Source organism: Lynx rufus, unplaced genomic scaffold, assembly GCF_022079265.1.
Source record: "Lynx rufus isolate CCGP_SWC_20201006 ecotype Redwood Valley unplaced genomic scaffold, mLynRuf1.p SCAF_12, whole genome shotgun sequence".
Lineage (NCBI taxonomy): Eukaryota > Metazoa > Chordata > Mammalia > Carnivora > Felidae > Lynx > Lynx rufus.
Genome location: NW_025814826.1, coordinates 67,987,532 through 68,015,260, shown reverse-complemented (window position 1 = coordinate 68,015,260; position 27,729 = coordinate 67,987,532). Strand labels below are relative to the sequence as shown.

The 27,729-nt window shown below is 53.5% G+C and overlaps 1 protein-coding gene, 1 long non-coding RNA gene and 1 pseudogene across 2 annotated transcripts; 1 reads left to right on the top strand and 2 right to left on the bottom strand.

The window, feature by feature from the left end:
- The first annotated feature begins 13,495 nt into the window (after positions 1 to 13,495).
- CCDC166 (coiled-coil domain containing 166) lies at positions 13,496 to 14,976 on the top strand. Its single transcript, XM_047074293.1, has 2 exons — positions 13,496 to 13,942; positions 14,029 to 14,976. The coding sequence occupies exons 1-2, from the start codon at positions 13,502 to 13,504 to the stop codon at positions 14,875 to 14,877; spliced, it is 1,290 nt and encodes a 429-aa protein (XP_046930249.1). The 5' UTR covers positions 13,496 to 13,501; the 3' UTR covers positions 14,878 to 14,976.
- Positions 14,977 to 17,692: 2,716 nt separating this feature from the next.
- LOC124507865 (uncharacterized) lies at positions 17,693 to 24,471 on the bottom strand. Its single transcript, XR_006961162.1, has 3 exons — positions 24,385 to 24,471; positions 21,193 to 21,839; positions 17,693 to 20,879 (listed from the first exon to the last, which is right to left on the bottom strand). It is a non-coding gene; the product is annotated as an uncharacterized LOC124507865 (long non-coding RNA).
- Positions 24,472 to 24,788: 317 nt separating this feature from the next.
- On the bottom strand, positions 24,789 to 27,724 carry LOC124507578 (ADP-ribosylation factor 1-like; annotated as a pseudogene).
- Between the last annotated feature and the right edge of the window lie 5 nt (positions 27,725 to 27,729).

Here is a 27,729-nt window from a genome sequence, read left to right as displayed (position 1 = left end):
GACCTCCATGCCAAGACCTCCAAGCCAGACCACCAAGCCAAACCTCCATGCCAAGACCTCCATGCCAAGACCTGCAAGCCAGACCACCAAGCCAGACCTCCATGCCAAGACCTCCAAGCCAAGACCTCCATGCCAAGACCTGCAAGCCAGACCACCAAGCCAGACCACCAAGCCAGACCTCCATGCCAAGACCTCCATGCCAAGACCTCCAACCCAGACCACCAAACCAGACCTCCATGCCAAGACCTCCATGCCAAGACCTCCAAGCCAGATCTCCATGCCAAGACCTCCATGCCAAGACCACCAAACCAGACCACCAAGCCAGATCTCCATGCCAAGACCTCCAAGCCAAGACCTCCATGCCAAGACCTCCACGCCAAGACCTCTAAGCCAAGACCTCCAAGCCAGACCACCAAATCAGACCACCAAGCCAGACCTCCATGCCAAGACCTCCATGCCAAGACCTCCAAGCCAGACCACCAAGCCAGACCACCAAGCCAGACCTCCATGCCAAGACCACCAAACCAGACCACCAAGCCAGATCTCCATGCCAAGACCTCCATGCCAAGACCTCCAAGCCAGACCACCAAGCCAGACCTCCATGCCAAGACCTCCAAGCCAGACCACCAAGCCAGACCTCCAAGCCAAGACCACCAAGCCAGACCTCCATGCCAGACCTCCAACTCAGACCTCCAAGTGAGACCACCAAGCCAGACCTCCATGCCAAGACTCCATGCCAAGACCACCAAGCCAGACCTTCATGCCAAGACCACCAAACCAGACCACCAAGCCAGACCTCCATGCCAAGACTCCATGCCAAGACCACCAAATCAGACCACCAAGCCAGACCTCCATGCCAAGACCTCCATGCCAAGACCTCTAAGCCAAGACCTCCAAGCCAGACCACCAAGCCAGACCACCAAGCCAGACCTCCATGCCAAGACCTCCAAGCCAGACCACAAAGCCAGACCACCAAGCCAGACCTCCATGCCAAGACCTCCAAGCCAGACCACCAAGCCAGACCTCCATGCCAAGACCTCCATGCCAAGACCTCCATGCCAAGACCTCCAAGCCAGACCACCAAGCCAGATCTCCATGCCAAGACCTCCATGCCAAGACCTCCATGCCAAGACCACCAAACCAGACCACCAAGCCAGATCTCCATGCCAAGACCTCCATCCCAAGACCTCCATGCCAAGACCTCCAAGCCAAGACCTCCATGCCAAGACCTCCAAGCCAGACCACCAAGCCAGACCTCCATGCCAAGACCTCCATGCCAAGACCACCAAACCAGACCACCAGGCCAGATCTCCATGCCAAGACCTCCATGCCAAGACCTCCAAGCCAAGACCTCCAAGCCATACCTCCAAGCCAGACCACCAAGCCAGACCTCCATGCCAAGACCTCCATGCCAAGACCTCCATGCCAAGACCTCCAAGCCATACCTCCAAGTCAGACCTCCAGGCCAAGACCTCCTGGCTCTCAGGAATAACCCCTATGCCCTGGTGTTTGTTCTGACCAGTTCTTGGATGCTGGAGAGGATACCTACACCAGACCACCATCCTCAGTGAAACCCCAGACCCAGGGGCACCTGGTTGGCTCAGTCGTTAGAGCATGTGACTCTTGATCTTGGGGTTGTGAGTTTGAGCCCCACGTTGGGTGTAGAGTTTACTTAAAAATAAAACAGGGCGCCCAGGTGGCTCAGTCGGTTAAGCATCTGACTTCAGCTTGGGTCACGATCTCACGGTTCATGAGTTTGAGCCCCGTATCAGGCTCTCCGCTGTCAGTGCAGAGGCTGGAGCCTGCTTCGGATTCTGTGTCTCCCTCTCTCTCTACCCCTTCCCCAATCGTGCTTTGTCTCTCTTCCACTCTCAGAAATAAGTAAACATTTAAAAAATATTATTTTAAATGAGACAAAAATAGGGGCTCAGTCAGCTGAGCATTCAACAAAAAATCTTTTTTTTTTTTTAAATAAAACAAAAGAAAACCCAAACCCCAGACAAAGATGAGACTCATGGTCCTGTCCTTTCTGAGTCTCCCAGATGCTCTGTCTGTATCTGGTCTCCCTGTATCTTCAATAATGTCTGCTCTCACTTCCTGTTGACTCATGTTTGATTTCCGTCCTGCGTCCTTCATGAAGCCAAGGAGAGTCCTGGCTGGTCCTATAGGATCCCCTGGGTCCTTGAACCTGGCCTACTGCCATCAAGTCCAGGCAAAGAACAACTTGGCGGCAGGGGGTGGGGCCTGGAGGTGTGGGAGTTGCTGAACAACTCTCAGGTTTCACTTAGGTAGGGAGGCCGTTAACTGCCAAGAAGCCACGTTGGACACCAGAGCATTCAGGAGAGAGCCGAGACAGGTCACATCTCAGTAAAGTGATTGAACCAGCTCTAGACTAAAGCCTACTCCACACCCATCATGAGTGTGGAGAACAAGCCTTGAAAGGAACAAGATTATACAAACATAGCTTAAATGCTTGCCAAAAAACCTCAACACTCTTTAAAGGGAAACATCAAAGGGGCGCCTGGGTGGCTCAGTCAGTTGAGCTTCCAACTTCGGCTCAGGTCATGATCTCTCAGTTTGTGAGTTCCAGCCCCGCGTCAGGCTCAGTGCTGACAGCTCAGAGCCCGGAGCCTGCCTCAGATCCCATCTCTCTCTCTCTCTCTCTCTCTGCCCTCCCCCACTCATGCTTTCTCTCTCTCTCTCTCTCTCTCAAAAATAATAAACATTTAAAAAATTTTAGAAAAAAGGACTGAAGTATGGCTACATGTTACAATGTGGTGAGTCTCAGAAACATTGTGCTAAGTGAAAGAGGTTAGATTCAAAAAGTCACACATACAATGTCACATATATGAAATATTCAGAATAAGTACGTGTATAGGGACAGAGAGCAGATAGGTGGTTTCCCGGGGGGAGAGGGGGTTGGGAAGAGGAATGGGTAGTGACTACTTAGTGGATACAGGTTCCCTTTAGGATGATGAAAACGTTTTGTAACTAGATCGAGGTAGTGGTTACTTAACACTGAATGTACCAAATGCCACTGAGATGTATACTTTAATGTAGGTAATTTTATGTGAATTTCACCTCAATAAAAAAGTTACAAAGCTTATGAGGAAGGAGGAACACATGACCCAGACTGAGGAGAAAAGCCAGTTGACAGAACTAGACCCATAAGTGACAGAGATGACGGAATTGGCAATGACTTAAGAATTAGCTGTTATAGGGGCACCTGGGTGGCTTGGTCGGTTGGGCATCCGACTTCGGCTCAGGTCATGATCGCACGGTCCATGAGTTTGAGCCCCGCGTCGGGCTCTGTGCTGACAGCTCAGAGCCTGGAGCTGTTTCAGATTCTGTGTCTCCCTCTCTCTCTGCTCCTCCCCAGTTCATGCTCTGTCTCTCTCTGTCTCAAAAATAAATAAAAGTTAAAAAAATTGTTTAAAAAGAAATAGCTGTTATAAACATGCCCAGGGATTTAAAGAAAGACATGAATATGATGAGATGAGAAGTTATAAAAAAGAACTTGCTAGAGTTGAAAAATAAAATCTCTGAAGCAAAAATTCATTGGATGAACTTAACAGCAGAAGAGATATCAGTGAACTTGAAGACACAGCAATAGGAACTATCCACGTTGAAACAGAGGGGAAAAAAAAAACAAACAAAACTAAACCGAAGAACCTGTGGGATCATATCAACAAAAGAGAACGATGCAGAAAGTATCATTGAGAGCAATGGCTGAAATTTTTGCAGATTTGAAGGAAAAATCATACACTCACAAATCTAGGAATTTCAATGAAACCTAAGTAGGAAAAACGCAAAGGAAGCCATAATAAGCACATGATAAATAAATTGCTGAAAAGTGATAAAAGTACTACAATTATCAAAAAAAAATAGAGAAACAAAAATAACTATGACTGCAGAGTTCTTGTCAGAAAATAATTTTAAGCCAGAAGACAAAGCAAGAACATCATTAGTGCACTAAAAACAAAAAGAAAAACAAAACAAAACAAAACAAAACAAAAACACTGCCAATCTAGAGTTATATACTCAGAGAAAATATCCTTCAAAAATGAAGACAGTAGTTTTTTCAAAGAAAAAAAAATTGGAAGTATATAACACCTGCAGACCCACACTACAAAATAAAATAAAGTTTTCTTGGATGAAGAAAAATAATTCTAGATGAAAATTTGGATTGACATAAAAAAAAAAACAGCCCTGGAAATGGGATATAGGTGGGTAAATATAAAAGACATTTTTCTCATCTACTAAATTTCATTAAAGGATAGTTGACTGCCCCACTTAGACCTGATAACTCAACGATATAATCAGAAGTCTCTCTCGAATCAAATTACAACCATAATGAGATACCACCTCATGCCTATTAGGATGGCAAAAAACAAAAACAAAAACAACAAAGCAAAGCAAAGCAAAGCAAACAAAAAATGAAAATGGGAAAATTGGTGGTGAGGATGTGGAACTGGAACTCTTGGACACTGTTGGTGGGATTATAAAATGGTGTAACCAATATGGAAAACAGTATGATTATTCCTAAAAGAATTAGAATTAGAACCACTCTATGAGTCAGCAATCTCACTTCCAAAAGTGAGTATATATCCAAAAGAATTAAAGGCAGGGTCTCAAGGAGATATTAGCACATCCTTCTTCATAACATTATTCACAATAACCAAGAGGTAGAGACAGCCCAAATGTCCATTGGTGGATGGATAAACAAAATGTGGCTATACATACAATTGAATATTATTCACCCTCAAAAAGGAAGGAAATCTTGTTATATGCTACAACATGAGTGAACATGGACGTTATGCTGAGTGAAATAAACCAATCACAAAAAGACACACACTGTGTGGGGCGCCTGAGTGCTTCAGTCAGCTGAGTGTCTGACTCTTGATTTCTGTTCAGGTTGTGATCTCATGGGTTCGTGGGATCAAGCCCTGCGCCATGCTCCGAACTGCCAGCACAGAGCCTGCTTGGGTTCTCTCTCTCTCTCTCTCTCTCTCCCCCTCTCTCTCTCTTTCTCAAAATAAATAAGTAAACATTAAAAAGACACATACTGTGCGGTTCTTCTTATACGGATACATAAAGTAGTCAAACTCATAGAAACAGAAAGTGGAATGGTGGTTAACAGGGGCTGTGGGGAAGAGAGAATGGGGAGTCATTGTTTAATGCGTATCAAGCTTCAGATTGCAAGATTAAAAAATTCTGGAGATCTGTGAACATGTGAATATACTTAATATAAATACATTTAACACTACTGAACTTTACACTTAAAATAGTTAAGGTAGTAACTTTTATGTTGTGTTTTTCTTTACCACAATTAAAAATAATTTTTAAAAAGATAGTTAACCAGGGTGCCTGGGTGCCTCGGTCAGTTAAATGTCCAACTCTTGATTTTGGCTCAGGTCGTGATCTCAGTTTGTGGGATCGAGCCCCACGACAGGCTCTCACTAGCAGAGTAGGGCCTGCTTGGGATTCTCTCTCTCTACCCTCCATGGCTCTTGCATGTGCACTATCTTTCTAAAAATAAACAAATAAAACATTAAAAAGACAGTTAACTGTTTAAAGTAGATAGAATAACAACATATTGTGAGATCTATAACTTGTAAAAGTAAAATGTATGACATCAATATGCAAAGGAGGAAAATGGAAATATACTATTGTAAGGTTCTTAAATTACATGTGAAGAATTACAATATTATTTAAAGATAGATAAAATAAAATAACAGTAAATTAAAAATAAATAAAATTAAAACATACCTAAAGAGACATAGCTAATAAGCCCATAGTCTAGATAAAATGAAATATTAAAAATTACTCAATCAGAAAGAAGGTAGAAAAAGGAGTAAGAAGAAACAGATAAGACAAATAGAAAACAAATACTGAGAAGGTATACTTAAACCCAAACATATAAATGATTACATTAAATGTAAATGGTCTCAATGCTCCAACAAAAAGGCAGCAATTGGGGCCACCTGGTTGGCTCAGTAGGAAGAATGCACGACTCTTGATCTGGGGTCATGAGTTTAAGCCCCACATTGGGTTTAGAGATTACTTAAGTAAATAGATAAAATTTTAAGGCAGCAGTTGCATAACCTTATTTTTGTTTAAATTTTTTTCTTGACGTTTATTCTTTTTTGAGAGACAGAGCATGAGCGGGGGAGGGGCAGAGAGTGAGGGAGACACAGAATCCGAAGCAGGGTCCAGGCTCCCGAGCTGTCAGCACAGAGCCCGATAAGGGGCTCCAACCCACAGACCACCGCAATCATGACCTGAGCCAAAGTTAGATGCTCAAGCGACTGAGCTACCCAGGCACCCCACAACCTTATTTTTTTTTTAAATCAGAATCCAAGAATATGCAATCTACAAGAAAGGCACCTTAAGTATACAGACATAGAGAAGTTAAATGAATGATGCTGTGGTCTGAGTATTGGTGCCCCTCACCCCAGGACTCATATGTTGAGACATTGTGGTAATATCAGGAAGTGGTGCTTTTAGGAGGTGCTCAGGTCATGATAATAAAGCCTCATGCTGGAATTTGTGCTCTTATAAAACAGGCACCAGAGAAATCCCTAACCCCTTCCACTATGTGGGAACACAGAGAGGCGCTGGCCATGAACCATGAAGAGGGCCCTCACTAGATTGCAACCATTGTGGCCCCTTGATCTTGGACTTTTTTTTTTTTAAGTAAGCTCTACTCTCCAATGTGTAGCTCAAACCCATGACCCCGAGATCAAGAGTCACATGCTCCACTGACTGAGCCAGCCAGGCTGGTGCCCCAATCTTGGACTTTCCAGCCTGCAGAACCATGAAAAATAAATTTCTGTTGTTTATAAGCCACCCAGTCTGTGGTATTTTGTTACAGCAGCCTGAATAGACTAAGACAGATGGAAAGAGATAGATCATACAAATAGTTATCATAAGAAAGCTTTAGTGGCTATATTAATATCGGACCAAGTAGACTTCAGAACGTGGAATAGTACCAGGAGAAAGAGGGACACTTCATCATGATACAAGTGTCAACCTGTCAAACAGATAATATAATCCTGAGAATGTATGAACCTAACAATACATTCTCAAATACATTAAAGTAAAACCTGACAGAACTGAAAGAAGAAATAATCAAGTCAGTTGGGAGATTGTACACTCCTTTTTCAATAATTAGTAGAGCAAGCAAGCAGAAAATAAAGATATAGTAGACCTGAACAATATGACTGTCCAACTTGATCTAGTTGGCATTTATAGAACAATCTACCAACAACAACAGAATACACACTGTTTTCCATTGTGTATGAAATAGTCACCAAGATAAACCATATTCTAAGTACCATAAAACAAAGGTCAACAAATTTAAAAGAATTGAAATAACACAAAGATGTTCTCTGATCCCACATAATTAGAAATAGATAACAGAAATATATTTGGAAAATCCACCCAAAAATTTGCAGGTTAAACAACACATCTAAATAAACAGTGGGTCGGGGCGCCTGGGTGGCTCAGTCGGTTGAGTGTCCGACTTCAGCTCAGGTCACGATCTCGAGGTCTGTGAGTTCGAGCCCTGTGTCGGGCTCTGGGCTGATGGCTCAGAGCCTAGAGCCTGCTTCTGATTCTGTGTCTCCCTCTCTCTCTGCCCCTCCCCTGTTCATGCTCTCTCTCTGTCTCAAAAATAAATAAATGTTAAAATAAATAAATAAATAAACAGTGGATCAAAGAAGAAATCACAAGGGAAGTTAGAAACTATTTTGGGCTGGAAGATAATGAGAACATGAAGTGAGAATGTGCTGGGTGCAGCTAAAGCTGCACTTAGAGGGGAATTCATAGTTGTAAATGCTCATGTTAGAAAAGACAAAAATTTTAGTTTCCACCTTAAAAGGCTGGAAAAAGACAACAAAATTAAACCCCAAATAGGTAGAAAGAATGAAGTAATGATAAGAGTAAGAATCATTGAAATGCAGTGTATAAGCATGAGAAAAAAACCAATACAATTAAAAGCTGATTCTTTAGGTACATTGAATACAATCTAAGGAGACTCATTAGAGCTAAGAAAGAAATTACCAATGTCAGGAATGAAAGACAGTACATTCCTACAAATTCTTCAAACGTTAGAAAGATAACAAGAGTTTATTAGGAACAACCTCACATCAATTGATTTGATAACTTAGCTGAAACAGCAAATCTACTGAACAAGTGGGAGCATTCCCCAGATATACTCAAGAACAAACATAAATACAGATGGAAAAGCTATAAGCCCACCAGGACTGAGGGGAGAGGAGAAGGCATAGGGATGGGCACGGAGGGAGGGCTGATAGCTCTCCCAGCCTGCAGGAAATTAGACCCGGTCCCACTGATGAAGAGCCCAGGGCCCGGAGAGGGCAGCAGGATCCTTCATGAGCTGGGTTGGCGGGAGCCTCTTCCCAGTCCTGTGCACCTGCTGAGGGCGGCTGGCATCAGAGCACCAAAGATATGTGACAACTGACAGGCCGGTCCCTCTTTTCCTCGCCTTCCCCCACGAACCCCAAGCTAGAGGCATTCCTGACCCTGCCATTTGGCCACCGAGAGTGTAGTCACTAAGCAAAATCAGACCGACATCAGGGAGCTTCAGCATAAAGAATTCTGCTGAGTGAACTTCATTACATGTAATTATTAAGACAGTTTTTCAATGGGCATTTGATTCATCCATTAGTTGGTATCTTTTAAAGCTGCTGTTACGTGTATTCTCATGGGGCCGCATGTCTGCAAAGCCCCACGGTGCCTTGTCCAAACATTACCCCTGCGGATGTAAATTTGGGCAAAAGAGTTTACTTTCTCATCGATTGTTAGCCGACAACCAATTTTGTTGCACGCGGTCGTAACCCTCGGCTTCGTTTGGAGTGCATCATCAACTGGAGTATTTATTAGGAGTTAGCTAAAAAGCGGACTGTGTAGTTCGTTTTTAGCTGACACGTGGGAGAATCACGGCAGCTTGGGGAGGCCTTGTCCAGAAGGCCCAGAGCCAGCAGGGAGCGGGCGTGTGGCAGGTCAAAGTCCCCAGGGTGAAAGGATGTGGCGGGAACTTCCTGCTTCATCCATTGCCGGCCTCCTTGTAGCTCAGGAGACCAAACTCACTCGGTCCCCACCTCCCAGGCCGCGTCCTCTCATCGTCCATGTGCGTGCGCCCCACCCCCACCCCTCAGGGTCAAAGTCTGAGACATAGCACAGCTGTGTCCACACCTGCGTCACAGCTGTAGCCACTGTCCCATGCACAGCCTCTCCCACGCTGCTGGAATGGGCCTGGTACAGTCCTCCAGCACCTGGGTCTCCAAAGCCATCCTGTCCTCTCTCGTGGTCCTGGCACGGGCTATGGACTCAGGTACTCCAGGTCACTCCAGGAAGCCACGTTGAGGGTATAGATGTGGTTGTCTCTGAGATCACGAGTCCAACTCGGGAATGAGGGTCCCGGAGGAGGTGTGCCCTTGGCTGGGCTCCCCCTCGGAGCTGTCTCTCAGGGGCATCTCTGAGCCAGCCTGCAGACGTGGGTGTGGGCATCGCCACTGGGGCCTGCGGGGGGGGGGGGGCCTCTGGACACTGGGCATCCTTCTGTCTGTCATCCTTTTCCTCACAAACAGAGGTAGTGGGCATTCCTGGGGAGGGGGGACATGCCGGCTGACCTAGGCCACACCCCAAGCCCCAGCCTACCTGGCTTGACCCCCTCAGTGTGGGGGGGGGCAAGCCCACAGGCCCTCCCTGGGTCCCAGAGAGGCCTTTCAAAGCTCATTAGCCTGCCCCGAAGCTGTGACTCCGCTGACCTTGAGCAGGCCAGACCCAAGGCTCACCACAGCAGCAGCACCACAAGCCCCACCCGGCCTTCGTGGGCTCCCTGCACCCACCAGCGACTCCTGCGGGCCCGGGCCTGTCTTGGCCCCTGTGAAGCTGTGGCAGGCCGGCCAGGGCCCTCAGGGCACCTGCACCGTGTGTCGGGGAGGGCAGAGCGCTTCCTCCAGGGGCAGCCGTGGCTGTGGGAGCCCACGCACCTCGTGGCCCGGATCTGGGCTTTCCACCTGGGGCTGACCGTGAGGCTGGCGTGGGTCTGGCACCGGTTCCAAGGTACCTGGGGTGAAGGGGAGGCCACTTGAGGAAGAAGGGTCTCTGCCTGGTGCCCAGCCTAAAGCCAGTTCCCGGGGCTGGGGGTGGAGGGGCAGGCCCGCAGGTGGTACCCAAATTAGGACACAGGCGAGGGGACAGATTTGGTCCCCCCCAGGGCCCAGAGAACAGCCAGGCCTGGGCTCCCCAGGGCTTGACCCCAGCCAGAGGACACGCTGGGTAGACAGGCTCTCCTGCTGGACTTTGCTCCTGCCCACCATCCCCTTTGTCGTGGTGATCGCCATCAGCGCCCCCCACCCCCACCCCGTGCTTCTGGTCAAGAGAGGAGGTACTGCTGGGGTGGGGCCGGAGCTTCCCTACCACCGGGCTCCCCAGGGTCCCCTCCTCTGACCACTGTTCAGTGTCTGGCTGTCCTGAGCGTCAGCCTCCCACCCACAGCTGAGCTTCCAGAACCGGTTTTGGTGTCGCCTGAATCCACCCATTCTACGGGTCCAGCTGGCATTGGCAGGTAGAAGGGTCGTGGGCACCAGGCATGTGCCGGCCTCAGGCTGCTGTGGGGTGGGTCCAGTGACGTGGCTGGCTCTGCCCCTTGCACCAGGACACGGGGCAGGGGTGGGGGGAAGCCTTGGCAAGAGGTGGTGATACGGCGGGAAGAGGCCACCAATGCCTCAGTCACAGCCCTCGTGACTCCAGGGGTCCTGGGACAAAAATCACCTTGTGCCTCAGTTTCTCCATGTGTGAAACAGGGGCGGAGGCTGCTGGCAGCGCTCACCCCGGGGGTCAAGCACAGGCCAACCCCACCGGCTACTCCTGAGGAAGGGGGCTCACCCCGAGTCTCAGAAGCTGAGTAGGGAGGGCGTCCAAGGCAGAAGCCACAGAAGACGGGGGCAGGAGAGTGGGCCCTTGAGAAGCTCGCCTGCGGGTGGGGGGTGTGGCCGCGTGTGCGGTGGGTACTGAGTACGCTGCCGAGTCGTGTGAGCTTCAACCCAAGAAACTGCCTTGGGGGTCCGCGGCAAGCCCCCAGCAGAGAGCTGGGCAGGGGCAGCCTGGGCGGAAGCTGAGCGGACAGCTAGCCCACACCCCTCTCTCCCAGTGTCTTTCCAGCTCGGTGTTCTCCCAAGAGGTGAGTGACCCCTCGCCCCACACCCTCCTCAGCCTGAGTCTGAGGGAGACACAGTCTTGGCCCCAACACCCTATTCACGGAGGGAGGGGGGAAGAACCCCAAGGAGGGGGGAGAAATGTCATGGGTAAAGCCTGACTTTGACTCTGAGACCTCGGAGGTTAGCTGTCGCTGTGCGCGGCGCTGGGACCCGGTGGACGCCAGAGACACCCCTGCGCCAACACGGGAAAGGCCCCTGGTTGGGGGTGCATCTCGGCCTGCCTCCAGGCCAGGCACTGTCCCTGGAACCATCCATGCGCCCCGAGGCCTGCGGCGCGGGGCAAGCGCGAGGCAGCAGAGGAAACGGGGTCCTCGCTTTCCGCTAAACGGCGCGGGTGGGCGGCGAAGCCCAGCGCCCGGCGGCCGAGACTCCGGCGGGGACGGAAGTGGGGGGAGCCGCGGGGGAGGGGCCGGCGCGGGGGAGGGGCGGGGCCGGAGCCGATCCGGGGTTGGGCGTGGCTTGAGGGCGGGGAGAGCGGGACGCGGGCTGCGGGCGAGGCCGGGGCTGCGCCCAGAATGGGGGTGATCCGGCTGCACGCGGGCGGGGGCGGCCGCCCCCGCGGCTCTCCAGACTATTCCGTGGACATTGCAGAATTGGGAAGAAGCGAGTCTCGAGGAACGCGGAGGCAGAAGAGAACAAAACGCTCGGCGGACCTGTCCTGGGAGGAGGCATTTGTCAGCCGTAAAGCGGGGACAAATCCGCGGGAAGTCCGGGGGCTGGGACGACTTAAAATCCTCTGCGCACGGAGTCCCTCGCCTCGCATCAGAAATTAAAAGACCGAGGCCAACCAGACACACACACACACACACACACACACACACACACGCCCGGGAGGGGCTGGGGCGGGGAGCATGCCTCCGCTCCTCGCGGCCTGTGTAGCAATCTGGCAAATGGGCGCGGTGGCCCCGGCGCCGCCTCGAGGGTGGCCAGGGAGAGGAGCGCAGGCGTCTGCCCCGGGAGCAGAGGCCCTGGTTGGAAGCGCCAGGTCCTAGAGATAGAACAGACATCCTCAGTGGCTCCGTGGAGCCCCCACTGCAGGGTCCCGGGTGCTTTTCCCCCTGATTCTCCTTGGTGTTTTCTTACATTCCTGTGAAGTTAGATACCAATTTCCTATTAAAAACACCGTATCTGGGGCGCTTGGGTGGCTCAGTTTGTTGGGCGTCCGACTTCGGCCCAGGTCATGATCTCGCAGTCCGTGATTTCAAGCCCCGTGTCAGGCTCTGTGCTGACAGCTCAGAGCCTGGAGCCTGCCTTGGAGTCTGTGTCTCCTTCTCTCTCTGCCCCTCCCCTGCTCATGCTCTCTCTCTCTCTCAAAAATAAGTAAACATTAAAATAAATAAATAAAAAAGAGCGAGTGGGATGAGTTGAACAGGTGCACACGTGTGGGCTTAGGAACCCCACAGAGGAAATCCCAGGAAGAAATACAGTGGACAACGGATGACACCCGAATGGACGCGATCTTCCCGGTAACCCCAACTCCCACCGAGGCCCCCAGGAAGAGGGAAAAGAATCACGAAGTGCTTCGAAGAAAACTAGGATCTCCAGAGAGATGATAAGCTGTGGGGAAGCTCTGTTCCCACAAGATATGGAAATTTCACACGGGGTGGGGGGTGGGGGGGCTTGCCCACGGCTGGAGGTCGGAAACTTGTGGCGCCATTTCCCCATAGGGGGGCGCCGGCGGTGAGGGTCCCCTGGGCGAAGGGCCCAAGTCTCCCGGCACGCGAACAGTGGGGACTACTTGGGCTGCTGCTAGGTCGGATACGGAAGCAAGTCCTGCGTCCTCCTCCGGAAGCCAAAATCCTGCCCATCTGAGATCGGACCTCTGCAGGGCGCGCACACGGGCTTGTCACGCACCGACTTCGGGCGAGGGAGTGGCGGGCGGTGGGGGTGGGGAGAAGCCGGAAGGGGAAGCCGGCCGTTGCCCAAGCGACAGGGTGGGAGTGGGGGAGGGCGACTGAGTTCTGTCTCCACGGAGACCGTGCAGGATGAACGCCAAAGTTACTGAAGGTGGGCACACCCCGACGGACCGACGGCCACGGCCCGGAAAAGGCCCAAGCAAGAGTAAAGGTTGGAGACGATGCCCGGACCCCCATGCCCCTGACTCTGCCGCCCCCGATCTCATGTCCCTGAGACGCGTCCCTCCCCGCTAGAATTTTCGGGCGGGCGGGGAGGGGGTGGGAGGGAAGGGCTAAGCTGGAGCAGCGGCCTGGGGGCCGTGCTCTCACGCGTGCCCGTGCCCCAGGCCCCAGCCCATGGCTCCCAAGAAGAAGCTCGGGACCAGCGCGGGGCGCCGGCCGGGCGCGGCGGGAGACGGGGCCGAGCCGCCGCTGTCGGAGCGCGCGCAGTACCTGCAGCGCGAGTTCACGCTGCTCTCGGAGCAGCTGGACGCCTGCGAGGCGCGCGTGGACCAGCTGCTGCAGGAGAACGCCTTCCTGGACCGCGAGGCGCTGCGCTTGCGCGAGGAGAACCGGCTCTACGCCAGCTACATGAGCGCGCGCGCGCAGCGCTGCGCCCACGCCGTCGTCCGGCTGGAAGAGCAGAACCGCGTGGACCTGACCCAGATCCACGGGCAGCGGGCCGAGCTGGAGGCGCTCTACCGCGGGCGCGAGAACGGAGTGCGCGCGCAGCTGCTGGAGATGGAGGCGCGCGCGGCGCGGATGGCGCGGCAGGTGCAGGAGCTGCAGCCCTACAAGGCCAGTGCGCGCGCGCCCGCGGACGTGCCCGGCGGGAGGGGTGGCGGCGCGCGGCGCCCGGGCGCTGACCCGCGCCCCCGCCGCAGGAGCTGCAGCTGGAGCAGTTGGCCCGGATCCGGGCGCTGGAGCGCGAGCTGCTGCACATGCGCGTGGATCACACGCAGCTGCTTCACCGTGTGAAAAGGCGCTTCCTGGAGGACAAGGCGGCCTTCGAGCGCGAGGCGCGTCAGCGCGTGCAGTCCTTGGGCCGGCGCGCGGAGCGAGAGGCGGCGCGCGCGCTCGTCGCGCACACGCAGGCCATCAAGGCTGACAACGCGCGCCTGCGGCGGGAGCTGCTGCGGCTGCTTCGCTGGGCCCAGCTGCTGCATGACACGCGGCGCCAGCTGCTGGAGCAGCGTGAACAGCTGCGGCGCGAGCACGAGGACACTTGGGACCTGGCGCGTGTGCATGGCTGGCTGCGCCGGGGCCCAGGGGGCCCGCCGCTCTGGCGGCCGCCGCCTCCGCCGCCGCCACCACCGCCACCGCCACCGCCACCGCCACCAGCGCGGCCCGCCTCGCATCAGGGGTCCTTGGCCGCCTCCACAGCCCCATCGCGCGGGGCCTCCCAGACCCCGACATGGCTCCCGCGGGTGGGCTCCAGGGCCCCATCACAGGCCCCTTCGAAGGAGGGTTCAGGGGCTTCATTCCAGGCCCCGTTGCGCGCGGGCTCCCACTTCCTGTCCTCGACCCCGTCCCACCCCGGCTCTCGGGTCGCGTCCTCGACCCCATCCCGCCCGGGCTCCCGGGTCCCATCCTCGGTCCCGTCGCGCCCAGGCTCCCGGGTCTCTTCGCGGGCCTCGTTATACGGGGCCTCAGAGAATACCGCCCCCTCTGCCAAGTCTGTCCCGGGGCCAGGCTCTTCCCGTCCCCCGGACGCGGGAGACCGTGGACACTGACGCTGTAGGGGAAGCCGCCCCAAGGGGAGCCGGAATCTGCTGGGGGCCGTGGAGGGCGCGCGGTGCTCAGGTGTGTGGTGAATGCAATGTTAATAAAGGTGTGACCCGCTCACCGGGCTCTGGCACGGCCTGCTTTCCCGCTGCAGCGTTTCCGGCGGGACAGGGGCCGCTCGTTCCGGCTTCCAAGCCTCAGAGTAGCCTGATGCGCCCCTCGCCCTGTATGTCAGCGGGGATTCGGCATCCCTCCAGTCCGCAGCTGACCGCAGCTGCTCCGCAAGGACAGAGAAGTCGGCCGCACCAGTATCCTCCCACCAGGGCTGACGGAGACGGAGGTCGCCGGCGCGGACAAAAGGTGTAAGAGCAGGAAAGGAGTCGCACCAGCCAGGAGGGCCAGCGTGGGGTGCGCTGTGGTCAGGAGGGCCCGCCTGCGAGGGGGAGGGGTGTCTCCAGCGCCACCGGGACCATAGGGGGTTTATGTTGAACCCGTTGGAGGTTTGGGGGTAGTTTTTAATTTGAACGTGATTTCCAACTTGGAGAAAAGCTGCAGAGCACAGAGAACTCCCGGCTCACCATTACTCACCAGCAGTCTGCTTCCAGTCCCTGCAGCCGAGTTTGCATTTTCCCCTAAACCACTTGACATCAGGCTCAAGATGCCGTGTCCCTTCCCTTTTAAGTCCTTTCGTGTTCCTGAGCACAGGATGTTCTGCTACCCCAGAACAATGATCCAAACCCGGAAACTTAGTACAGAGAAAACAGCATTAGCTGAGCCACAGACCCCACTGAAATGGTGTCAGTTGTCCCCACGGTGTCCTTTGCAGCCACCCGCTCTGCCAGGGCCACACGCCGCATTTAGTTGTCAGTCTCAACGTGCAGGGGCTGGTTATTAAGACGTCCCACAGTTGTGGTTTGTATTCATCCACAGCCATGTTTTGGGGGGGCTGTCCAGCAGCTCTCGGGAGAGCCCAAGCCCTGCACACCCTCAGTACCGACCCAAGGGCTAGGGGCTTCATCCTGAGCACCGAGGGAAGGTTCTTGAAATTTCTGGGTCTTTGGTTGCACATGGGTGCCCAGTGTTGGAGAGGCCCAAACAGGAGGCGGCCGTGTCTAGGGTGGCTGGTGCACTCCTGGCCGGAGGGTGCAGACACGGTGGGGCCTTTGGGGCACTGCAGAGCAGCCCCCCCACGGTGGCCCACGGACCACGGGTCCAAACAGCAGCCCCTGATTGCCTTGTTAACCTTAAAAATTAAAAGGCCAGGTATTTTACCAGCAGAAATAGGTTTGTTCGGGAATAGCAGAGAATTGCAATCCAACACAAGCAGGGGAGGGCTAGAGCACAGGGGCGGCCTCAGAACAAAGGAGCTGAACACTCTTTTATAGAGGAAAGGGGGAGCTGGGCGGTGCTGTCGTAAACAACAAGTCCTTTGCAGTAAACGGAGCTGAAAGCGCAGTGGCTGCGCTTTGGCTGAGCCCCCCGCAGGGCGCCCCTGGTGGGCTGGGAAGTAGTGACCGGCCAGGTCCCACTTGGGTCTGCAATTGACAAGATGGTGGGGCAGCGGGAGCTCCCCCTGCTGGCCTCCCGGCTCCATTCGGCTCCGTTCGAAACGAGGTTTCCCTTTGTGAATTTTCACAGCCCGCATGGGAGGGCCCTAGGGATGGAGAGGGCGGGTGGAAGCAGGCTGGACCTGGGCCCGGTGGAGGCAGGAGTTCAGATCACAGGTTTTAAAACGGAGTTCTCAGTCGTCGCGGGCAGTGCACGATGAGGGTGAACCACTCGGAGGAAGCGGGCGGAAACCCCGTCCTCGCCCAGCTGTATGCTTTGGCCAGCTCTCCCACCCCCCACCCCCGCCATGAAACTTTAAATGTTCTGGACCTGGGTGGGCAGTGCTCTTGGGCCCCTCCCAGCAGTAAACACACTCTTGGAAGAGTACACCATTTCTGTTTAAAAGGAACTAGGGCTCCTTTGAGATTTGGGGAAGGAGGTAATACAAAATGAGTTTAGGATTTCCTGTGCCGCAAAGCAAGGCTGCTCCCAGAGAGACACCTGCCAGAGGGACAGGGTGACAAAAGTGAAAGGTTCTGAATGGCCAACACGTCAACAATTTCAACATCAAAAAGAATAATGGCTGCAATGAATAGAAACATATCAAATATAATAAAATGCATGAGCTTAAAACAGTATTAACACCCATTCCATGGGTCATCTTGAAGGTTGCTAGTACAATAACCCATTATTCTGAAAATACATCCATTCTGCCTTTCCCCTATGACCTGTATTTCAGGATAAACAAATTGGTGGAGGGAAGTTATGTATCGAATTCCATCTAATAAATGCAGAAGAAATAATCGGCAATATCATAAGGGTAGTGAAAGCCAATTGGTAGAAGACTGATGAAAATAATGGAGGGTTCAGCTGACCCTCTGAACCCATGAGTGACCCAAACTTTGCTAAGAGATATCAAGTGCCTCCTGGTGTGAAGCCATTGAATCCTGCACAATGCAACACAGAGCACTCTTGATGAGAAACAAACTGATCTGATCAAGTTTCTGGATGTGACTACTAATGCATACAAAATACAGGGGAAAGAGGAACATATTAAAAGAGAGAGTAGGGATGTAGTCATCCAAACCCCCATAGGGCAAATGACTGCTTTTTCCCAATAAATAAGTGGGAAGTAATTCTTTTTTTAAAGAGGAAGGGGACATTGATATGGATTAGCAGACTTAAGACACATTTCCGCTAAATGCAACATACAGACCTTGTTCAAACCCCTATTCTAGTTTGAAGTATTACATCAAGATAGAGTTTCTTGGCAATTATGAAGCTAACAAGCAGTGGCACGCCCCACACTTCCTCGTCCTGGGCATTCCTTCTGGCAAGTGACGTTCCAATGTCTCTTCTGCCCAGACACCCCGTCCTCAAGACCCTCTAGCCCACTGATTTCCGTGAAATAATGAGCCACATCAGAGTAGGCATTTGTCCATTTCTCTTTGCAGTTCTGTCATTTTTATTTTATGTATTTTTGAAGCAATTATTAATTGCGTACAAGTTTAGATCACTAGCTCTTCCCCGTAAACGGAACCTTTGATCAGCCTGCCTTCCTTGCTGTGTTCTTCCTTGCCTCTGCCTACAGCCTGTCTGTTATTGATGTGGCTGCTTCAGCTAGTCTGGAAAGTCGTTCTTTGTGACTAAAGATCCAAACATTAAAAAAAAGTAAACACACATTTGTTAGAATGGCTAAAATCCAAAACACTAACACCACCACATGCAGGTGAGGGTATAAAGCAGCAGGAACACTCACTCGTGGCTGGAGGGGACATAAAATGTGGCAGCCACTTCGGAAGACCAGTTTGGCGGTTTCTTACAAACTAAACACTCTTACCATGTGATCCTGGAATCACGTTCCTTGGTATTTACCTAAAGAGTTGAAAACTTGTGTCCACACGACAACCTGCACACGGGTGTTCACAGCGGCTTCATTCAGAGCCCCCAAACCCTGGAACAGCCGAGGTGTCCGTCAGCAGGTGAACGGACAACCTGTGGTCCATCCAGACAACGGGATGTGGGTCAGCACTAAGTAGGAACGGGCTGTCGAGCCGTGAAAAGACCTGGAGGGACCCTAAATGCATATTACGAGGTAAAAGAAGCCAGTCCGAAAAGGCTACGCACGGTATTATTCCAAGTCTGTGACATTCTGGAAAAGGCAAAACCGTGGAGACGGTAAAAGACGAGTGGGGGCCAGGGGCCGGGGGGACGGGAGGGACAGAGGATTCAGGGCAGTGAAGCTACTCCGTGTGACACTTTCAGTATCGGGCACACGGATTACACGTCTGTCCAAACCCGCAGAATGTGCGGGCCTAGAGTGAGCCCTGAGGTTAACTATGGAATGTATCAGTATTGGCTCATCAGTTATAACAAGTAAACCACACTAATGCAAGATGTTAGTAACAGGAGGAACTGGGGGTGGGGGGATATGGGAACTACTTTCTGATCAGTTTTTTCAGCAAACCTAAAAATGCTCTAAAAATAGGAAATCCATTAACTCTTTTCAAAAAGCAAAAACAAAGTAGTGCAAGCGTTCCATAATCTTGAAGATTAGGAAGCATTTTTCAACAAGAAAGAAAACCTCAAGGCATAAAGTATCGCCACGCAAAGATATGAAACATTAACGTGAAAGACGTTATGCTAAGACACACCATCGATTAGGAGACAGCAATGTTTACAACAAGTAAAGTAGAAAAAGGATAACTTTACGAAGAGCTGAAAGAAAAGGGCCGACCACTCACCAGAATAAGGAAGGAACACCGCGGCACCGGCCAGGTGTCAGGGAGGCAGGTGACATTGAAGCCCAAAGGACAAAAGTCCTCATCCCGGATGGGGAGGGCGGCCATGGCCGCTGGGCCAGAGACTGCGGTGGATCTAAACTTTGGATCTACTAGATTAAAGCAGACCTACTCTGAGCCGACAGTATTCTGGGACCCTATTCTGCATGGATGGTGTGGATTGAACTGTGTCCCCCAAAGTCCTAGCTTCGGGATGTGAGCTGATTTGGAAATAGGGCTCTGGCAGATGGAGTCCCCCGGATAAGGTGGCCCTAACCCAACAGCATTGGTGTCCTTATAAGAAGATGGCCACGTGAAGACACGGACATGCAGGGAAACACCCATGACAACGGAGGCAGAGACGGCAGCCATGCGTCCATGAGCCAAGGAACACCAGAGGCAGGAAGGGGCAGGGAGGACCCTCCCCTCGAGGTTTCTGAGGCAGCGTGGCCCTGCCGATGCCTCGACCTCGGGCTTGTGACTGCGGAACGGAGACAACACATTTCTCTTGTTTCAGCCGCCCCAGGAAACTGACACGACCCACGTGCATACAGGAGGCTCCCAGGAGATGTCCTCCAGCAGGACGCGTGTTCTGGAACCCCATGAAGCTGTTCAAAGAATGGGGACAAAACCATGGAGAAGGACACGGGCCGCACGAGTCCACCACAGCGAGGAAAACAAACCAAGATCATGTGTTACTTACCTGGCACGGGACGAGCGCTAGGGTCAGGCTGAGCCGCTAACCAAATAGCCGTCGGGCCGCGGCCGGGTGGTGGTGGGGGCTCTGGCTTTTTGTCCGGTTCCCACAGAGATACTTTATAGGGTGAGGCTGATGTTGAACTGTAACTTGGAATAAACATCACTAAAGCACCCATGCACTTGGCTCTCTCTTCTAGACAAAAGTTGCCCGATTTGTTGGTCGAGGGACCCAGAAGCTCACTCCACCCTCCCCGACGGGTGAACGTCTGCACCTTCACATCGGACAGTCAGATCCCAGGGGCCTCCGGCTGAAGGGATTTCCAAGTGTCACAAAGGACAGGGATGAAGGAGACCCAACACAGCAGCCTGGGCCTTCTGGGACCCAAATGGGGGGTCTGGGGTGCTAGGCTCTGCGGGCCCGCTGCCCAAGGGGGCCAAGGACAGAATCACGTGCAGAGGGAAGCCTGTGCTCCACATGGACAACCTACACGCGGCTCTGAATGTGGCCCCCACGGAGAGGGAAGGCCAGGTCACCGGCATGGCTCACCCGCCAGCCCCCAGTGGCACACCTATCCTGCCCGAGTGGACTCGTGTCCTCTGCCCTAGACGAGCGCAGGCAGAAGGGGCGGTGTGGTGGGGGAGGGGCATGTTGCTGGCCAGGCCACCTTACGGGCCACCTGCCTCCAGAACCCCGTCACTCTGGACGGTGATCACCGAAAACTGACCTCTGTGCTCCGGAGCCGAAATACAACCCGAACAACAGACTTTGGGGACAAAGTGGAATGACAGTTTTGTGACTTTGCTGCAACAGGCCGATGCCTTCGAACCTGCACACCTGCCCGGCGTAGGTGGCTGAGGGGTCTTACACGTTTCCACGGGCCTCTGGTAGGCCCCGCCAGCTGCCTCCGTCCTGTCTTCAAGGTGGTCGTGACCGTTGCTGGGTCCGTGGTGCGGTCTCCCTACCAAGTATCAATGCCAAGTTCCTGGAACACAGGGTTCCACGGGAAAACAAGTGAAGAGTGGGGGAGGCTTCAGGAAAAAGAAGAGAAACACTTGTTCACTTTACTATAAACGTTTATTTTGAGACAGAGAGGCAGAGAGGGAGAGAGAGAATCCGAAGCAGGCTCCGCACTGTCAGCGCACAGCCCCAGGAGGGGCACGATCCCACAAACTGCGAGATCATGACCCGAGCTGAAATCCAGACCCAGACGCTCAACTGACTGAGCCCCCCCAGGTGCCCCCCAAATTTGTTCAGTTTAAGCACTCCTGTGTCCGTCTGGACTTGCGCCCCTTTACCGTTAGCGGTTCCGGTGACGGGATGTTGACATGCAGACCTCACGGTGCTTTTCGGTTGCTTCACCGCCGCGGTTCCCTCCCCAAGCTGTGCTGAAGGGTGGTTTGCTCAGGAAGTCGCGCACGGATACGCACAGGAGCACCGGCCTCCTGAGCCCCCGACGTGCCCGTTACTGCTCCCTCAAGGGCCTCTCCAGCCACAGCCCCAAAGCGGAGCACAGACGACAGACCGGGACTCGCCCCACAGCTGCGGCCTCGGCAGCCGGCACAGGTGAGCGAGGGGCCACTGGGAGCCTGACGCTCCCACCGTCCCACTGCCACGAAGCGCCAAGGTGGCCCACTGGGATCGGTCCATAGCTGTCATCAGAGGGAATGTAGCTAATCGCATAATTCTGCATTGCTCATACTTAATTCCACACCATCACATCATGAAGTGAAAGACGAAAAACCAGAAACCGGTGACCCCGACACACAGCCAGCCGGTTTCTGCAGGATACGGCTCAGGTCCGTAGCACGCCTGCCTTAGCGCTTACTGCCCAAAGATGGGGAACGGGCCGGTAGAACCTGCACTTGGATGTCCCGCGAAGGCCCTTACAGCTCCACAGGTCGGGGGCAAGAAACCAGGCACTCCCCTGCCCGACTGCGCTGAACTGGAAAAGAAATACAAACGCTGCTACAAACGTTTGGATTCTAGGAATAAGAGACACCCACGCACTCCACTGGGCGGATTTCCATTCATTCTGGGGGCCTCAGGACCCAGGCCCTATGCTTCAGTAGCCATGCTGCGCCTGTCCTGCAGGAGCAAGGCCTTCCCCAGCTGGTCTGCGGGCCAGGACTGACCCAGGGAAGATTCTGCTATGGAATGAGTTGTCCCCCCGGCCCCCGCCAAATCCCTGCACTGAAGCCCTAACCCCAATGGGATGGTACTTGGAGGTGGGGCTTTGGGGGTGATTAGATTAGACGAGTTCATGAGGGTGGGGCCCCCCCAACAGGCTAAGTGCCCTCATAAGATCAGACACCAGAGCTCCCCCCATCCCCTGAGCCCACAGCCGGGAGGCGGCCGTCTGCACGCCAGGAGGGGGGGCCTCCCCCTCACCCGACCGGCCGACGCCCCGCTCTCAGACTCCCAGCCTCCAGAGCTGCGAGAAACAAACGTGTGGCTTACAGCACCCGGTCTGTGGTGCTGTGTTCGGGCCGCTGACCGAGCCGAATGGCCCAGCACTGTCACTTAAGGACTTAACGGCTGTTTTCAATCATCTTCAGTACATACTAATGAACTGAAAATATAAACATCCGGTAAAATAAGAAAAAAAGAAGAAACTTTTCAGACACAACTAGTTTCAACAGCTCATTCTGCCAATATGGTTTTGTCCGTCTTCTTTTTATTAGAATTTTAAAGCAAATCCCCGACACCTTGTCATTTCACCCACAAATAGGTCAACATGCAAATGCGTCCCTAATACGGATTTTTTTTTTTTTTTTTTAGGTAGACTCCACACCCAGCATGGAGCCCGATGTGGGGTTTGAACTCACGACCTGAGATCAAGACTTGGAGGTTTACCCACCGGAGCCACCCAGGCGCCTGCCCACACAGGCCTCTCTGACCACCTGCCAGTGTCTGGCCACATAACACTGGGAACAAACGTTCCCAAAGCGCACACAGTGTGACTGTAGGCGAGTGAAGGCACGACGCGGTGCCCATGAGTGAATTCAGTTGGGGAGGTTGCGTGGCACGACGGCACCGTCAGCACGGGGTTCTAAGACACCGATGGGGACGCGTGGCCGGCGTGGGCACCAGATGGGATGCCCTGTCCTCAGGCGGAGACAGGACCAGGACAGCCCGAACCTGCGCCCTGCACATGTGAATGTTCTCACGCACCTTCCCACAGACAGGGACCCGTCACTGCCTTCTCCCAAAGCAGGGGTGGGGCAGCCTGTCACTCTTCACTATTCTTCCTCTAGAACTTGTCTGTTGCTCACTGGATTTGGGACTCAGCCACAGCCTCCCCTAAAACATGCAGCCAGGGTCTGCTCAGTGACAGCCTCTGCCCCCAGCTCTGTTGAGAGCCATCCTCCTCGGAGTCACCGAGTTTCCTGCTGCCGTGCGCACCTGTATCTTTGCCAAGTAAAGGACAGAGCCCCAAGATGCAGGAGAGGCCAGTCCCAAAGATGCCCTGAGAAAAGACAAACCACCTGGAGGAAAATGCCTAGTTAGCCATCAGGGATGAAAGGAAGAGATCTCACTATAGATCGCACAGACATTAACAGTATCATGAAGAGCCACGAGGAGTAAAAGTATGCCAACAAGTTCCCTTAAAAACACAACATTTGGGGTGCCTGAGTGGCTCAATCGATTAAGCCTCCAACTTCAGCTCAGGCCATGATCTTGTGGTCTGTGGGTCTGAGCCCCATGTCCGACTCTGTGCTGACAGCTCAGAGCCTGGAGCCTGCTTCGGATTCTGTGTCTCCCTCTCTCTGCCCGCCCCCTGTTCGCACTCTGTCTCTCCCAAAAATAAATAAACAAAGAAATTTTTTAATTTTCTGCCTATCAAAAGACAGTTCAATGAAAAAGCAAGTCGCAGCCTGGGAGAAAATAGTCTCAATACACGTATCTTAGAAAAGGCTCCTGTCCAGAACTAGAAATCCTACAAATGAATAACAGAAATAAAAAGAAAGCTTAAAATGAGCAAAATATTTGAAGGTTTCACTAAAAGACCCACGACGGTCTCTAAACGCCCGACACAGAGCATCAAGCCCGCGTCCCCAAGAACTTAAGAGGAAACACTGAGCTCCCCTCGGGGCTTAATGACCATCCCCGCGAAGTACTGAGCGCAGCCCCACCAACAGGGCGCCCAGGGCGCGCCACCACCGGTGAGACCCCGTGAGCTGAAAACAGAGGGGAAGGGGATGCACCGCACGAACGACGGCCGGAACCGCAGCCAAGGCCCCCCGCACCGCAGCCGTCCAGGCCGCGGCGTGGCGAGGAGCGCGGAGAGGGAGGAGCCCCGGAAGCACCGAGAGAAGTTCCATTTTGGAAAGGTCCCTCGGGGTGGACAACTCGGAGGGCAGCGGGTCGGGTGGGGAAGACGGTGAGGCGCCGGCCGCCGATCCCGAGGGCGGGAACGGGGCGCGCCAGCCGCGAGGACACTAGGCGTCTGCGGTGGCGGAGCGCGGGCGGGAGAAAAGGGCTCCCACCTGGGGACAGCCACCTTCCCGGTGGGGCCGCCGGGGAGGAGCAGAGAGCTGGGCGTGGAGAGCCGGGGCCTTGGGACACTGCGCCCTTGGCGCGACAGTCACGGTCCCGGTGGAGCCGTTCGGGCACGCCCTCTGTCCGCGCCCGAGGAGCGCCCCGCCCCGCCGAGGCCACCGCCCACTTCCCCAGCGGAAGTGCTCCTCCCGCCGCCGGAAGCGGCGCTCCCGCCCTGCCCGGAAGCGCGTCTCGGTGGTGCGCACGGGCGGCCAGGCTGGCGAGGTGGCCGCTCAGTCGGCCGCAGCGACCGTCCCCCGGGCCCCCTCCCCGTCCCCCAGCTGTCCCCACCCCCCGGCGGAGCCCCTCCACCTTCCAGCCTCGCTCCCTGCCGCAGCCCTCCGCCGCGTCTCTACAGTGGCTGGCGCTCCGGCGTCTCCGGCCCCTTCGCCAGGTGTGCGTGGCGGTGCGTGGACCCGCGACTAATACAGCCATGGCGCCGCTTCTCGAAGCTTTCAGTACCGGGCGCCCCCCCGCCCATGTCCAGCCGCTCAGGCCGCGTCCTTCCCCCTGGGTCCTGCGGTGTCCATCAGTCACCCACTGGAGCCCGGGGCCCGTCTCCAGAGCCCGCAGTCCCTGTGGGACCCTCGTGGTGGGCAGGTGGCCGCCTCCCTTGGGGCCACCTGGACGCCCGCTCCGCCGCCCACCGCACCCTGCGGTGCGCGCTCCCAACCCGCCCGGCCAGTTATGTCTTCTTATTTTTAACTGAAACACACGTAACTTAGAATTGACCGTCTTAACGAGTTTTGACTGCACAGTGCACTAGTATTAGGTACGTCACAGTGTTTTGCATTTAAGCTCCAAACTCCGGATCTCGCAAAAGAGGAACTCTGTATCCATAAAACAGCCACTACGCCCCACTCAGTCCCTGGCAACCATTATTCGCCCTCTGGTCTTAATGGTTAAATGCCTCACATTAAGTGGAATCGTACAATATTGGGCTCTTCGTGACTGGCTTATTTCACCTGGCAGAAGTCCTCCCCTCTCATGTTGCAGCCTGTGCCCGGAATTTTGTTAAGAAGGAGTAGTATTCCATTGTATGGATAAGCCACCTTTTGTTTATCCACTCATCCCTTGAGGACAGCTGGATGGCTTCCATCGTTCGGCTGTTGTGAATAACGGTGCTGTGGACCTGGGTGTGCAAGTATCTCTGCACGTCCCTCCTTTCGCTTCCTTATGTACGCAGAGGTGGAACTGCTGGGTCGAATGGTAATTCTATTTAAACATTTTTGAGGACCAGCCATACTGTTTTCCAAAGGGGCCGCACCTTTATATTCCCCCCAGCAGTGCACGAGGGTTCCGATTTCTCCACATCCTCGCCAGCACTTGTTACTTATTTTTCACACTAGCCACCCCAGTGGGTGTGAGGTAGCATCTCATTGTGATTTTGATGTTCGTTCACATAGTGATTAAGGATATCAAATGTCTTCTCGTGTGATTATTGGCCGTTCAAGTATCTTCTTTGAGGGGCTCTTGGGTGGCTCATTTGCGTAAGTGTCCAACTCTTGATTTCAGCTCAGGTCAAGATCTCACGGCTTCTTCACTTGATCTTGGCCAAAAGGTCGAGAAGCGGTAAGATCTCATGGCTTCTTGAGTTCGAGCCCCATATTGGCTTCTGGTGCTGACGGCGCAGAGCCCGCTAGGGATTTTCTTCTCTCCCTCTCTCTGCCCCTCCTCTGCTGGCACTCACGCTTTCTCAAAATAAATAAATAAACTTTAAAAAAAGCCCCACAAATATCTTCTTTGGAGAGATGTTTATTGAAGTCCTTTGCCCATTTTCAAATTCAGTTTTGTTGTTGCTGTTTTTAGGAGTTCCTTATATATTCCGGGTATTAATCTTTTATTAGATATGTGATGTGCAAATATTTTTCTCCCGTTCGGTTGCCTTTTTATTTGTTGATAGTGCCCTTTGATGCACAAGTTTTTATTTTTGATGAAGTACCATATATCTATTTTTGTTTTTGGTGGCGTATCCAAGAAATCATCACCAGATTCAGTGTCGTCAAGCTTCTCCCCTATGTCTTCCAGGAGTTTTATGGCTTTAGCTCTTAAGTTTAGGTCTTTGATTCATTTGCAATTAATTTTGATGTTTATTTTTATTATTTATTTTACTAGTTAAGAGACTTTAGTAGCTATAATTACAGTGCTTATTTGTCGAAATGAAAACTGGAAATAAGTATACAAAACAGTTGATTACCAATCGTGTCTTTTTTTTTTTTAATTTTTTTTTTCAACGTTTATTTATTTTTGGGACAGAGAGAGACAGAGCATGAACGGGGGAGGGGCAGAGAGAGAGGGAGACACAGAATCGGAAACAGGCTCCAGGCTCTGAGCCGTCAGCACAGAGCCCGACGCGGGGCTCGAACTCACAGACCGCAAGATCGTGACCTGGCTGAAGCCGGACGCTTAACCGACTGCGCCACCCAGGCGCCCCAACCAATCGTGTCTTGAAAACAGTAAGAGGTTCCACGACACCAAATAAACCAGTTCTGAGGATTTCCCCAAGATAAAGTTGAACGGCTCCAGCTTCTTCAGTGTTTATCAAAATAAGAGAAAAAAGTAGAGGTCGTTGTTTCGTTGGCAAACCTGACCCTTGCAGGCTGAGGGAGTGAAAGCACATGTGGACGGAGGTGGGGGGGGGGGCTGCCTTCTGGTTCTGGAGCTGATTGGATAGCCAGTCCAGTCCCTCATAGAGCCTGTCCCCACTGGTGGCACAGGTGGCCCGAATGTACTGGTTCCTGTGGCGCAGCGAGTGCAGGCCCAGCTTGTCCATAGACTCGGCCGCCTTCATGGTCTCAGGGAGGTCCTGGTGGGCGAGGCCCGGCGACCTCCGGTCAGCGGTCCACGGGGACCACCCCTCCCCGCCTCCCACCCCGCATGGCCGGGGCGCACGGGCGCACACGCCTGCTTGCTGGCGAACACCAGCCGGACGGCATCCCTGAGCTCGTCCCCCGCCAGCATTGTCACGAGCTCCTCACGGGCCCCCTTCACGCCCTGTCTGACCTTGCTGTCCACCAGGAGGATGAGGCCTTGTGTGTTCCGGAAGTAGTGGCGCCACAGGGGCCGATCTTGTCCTGGCCGCCCACGTCGCGCACGGTGAAGCTGATGTTCTCGTACTGCACGGTCTCCACGTGGAAGCCTGTGGTGGGAATGGTGGTCCCCATCTCACCCAGCTTCAGTTTGCACAGGATGGTGGTCTTCCCTGCAGCGTCCAAGCCCACCATGAGAATGCACGTCTCTCTTTTTGCCAAAAAGGCCCTTGAAGAGGTTTGCGAGGATACTTCCCATGCTGG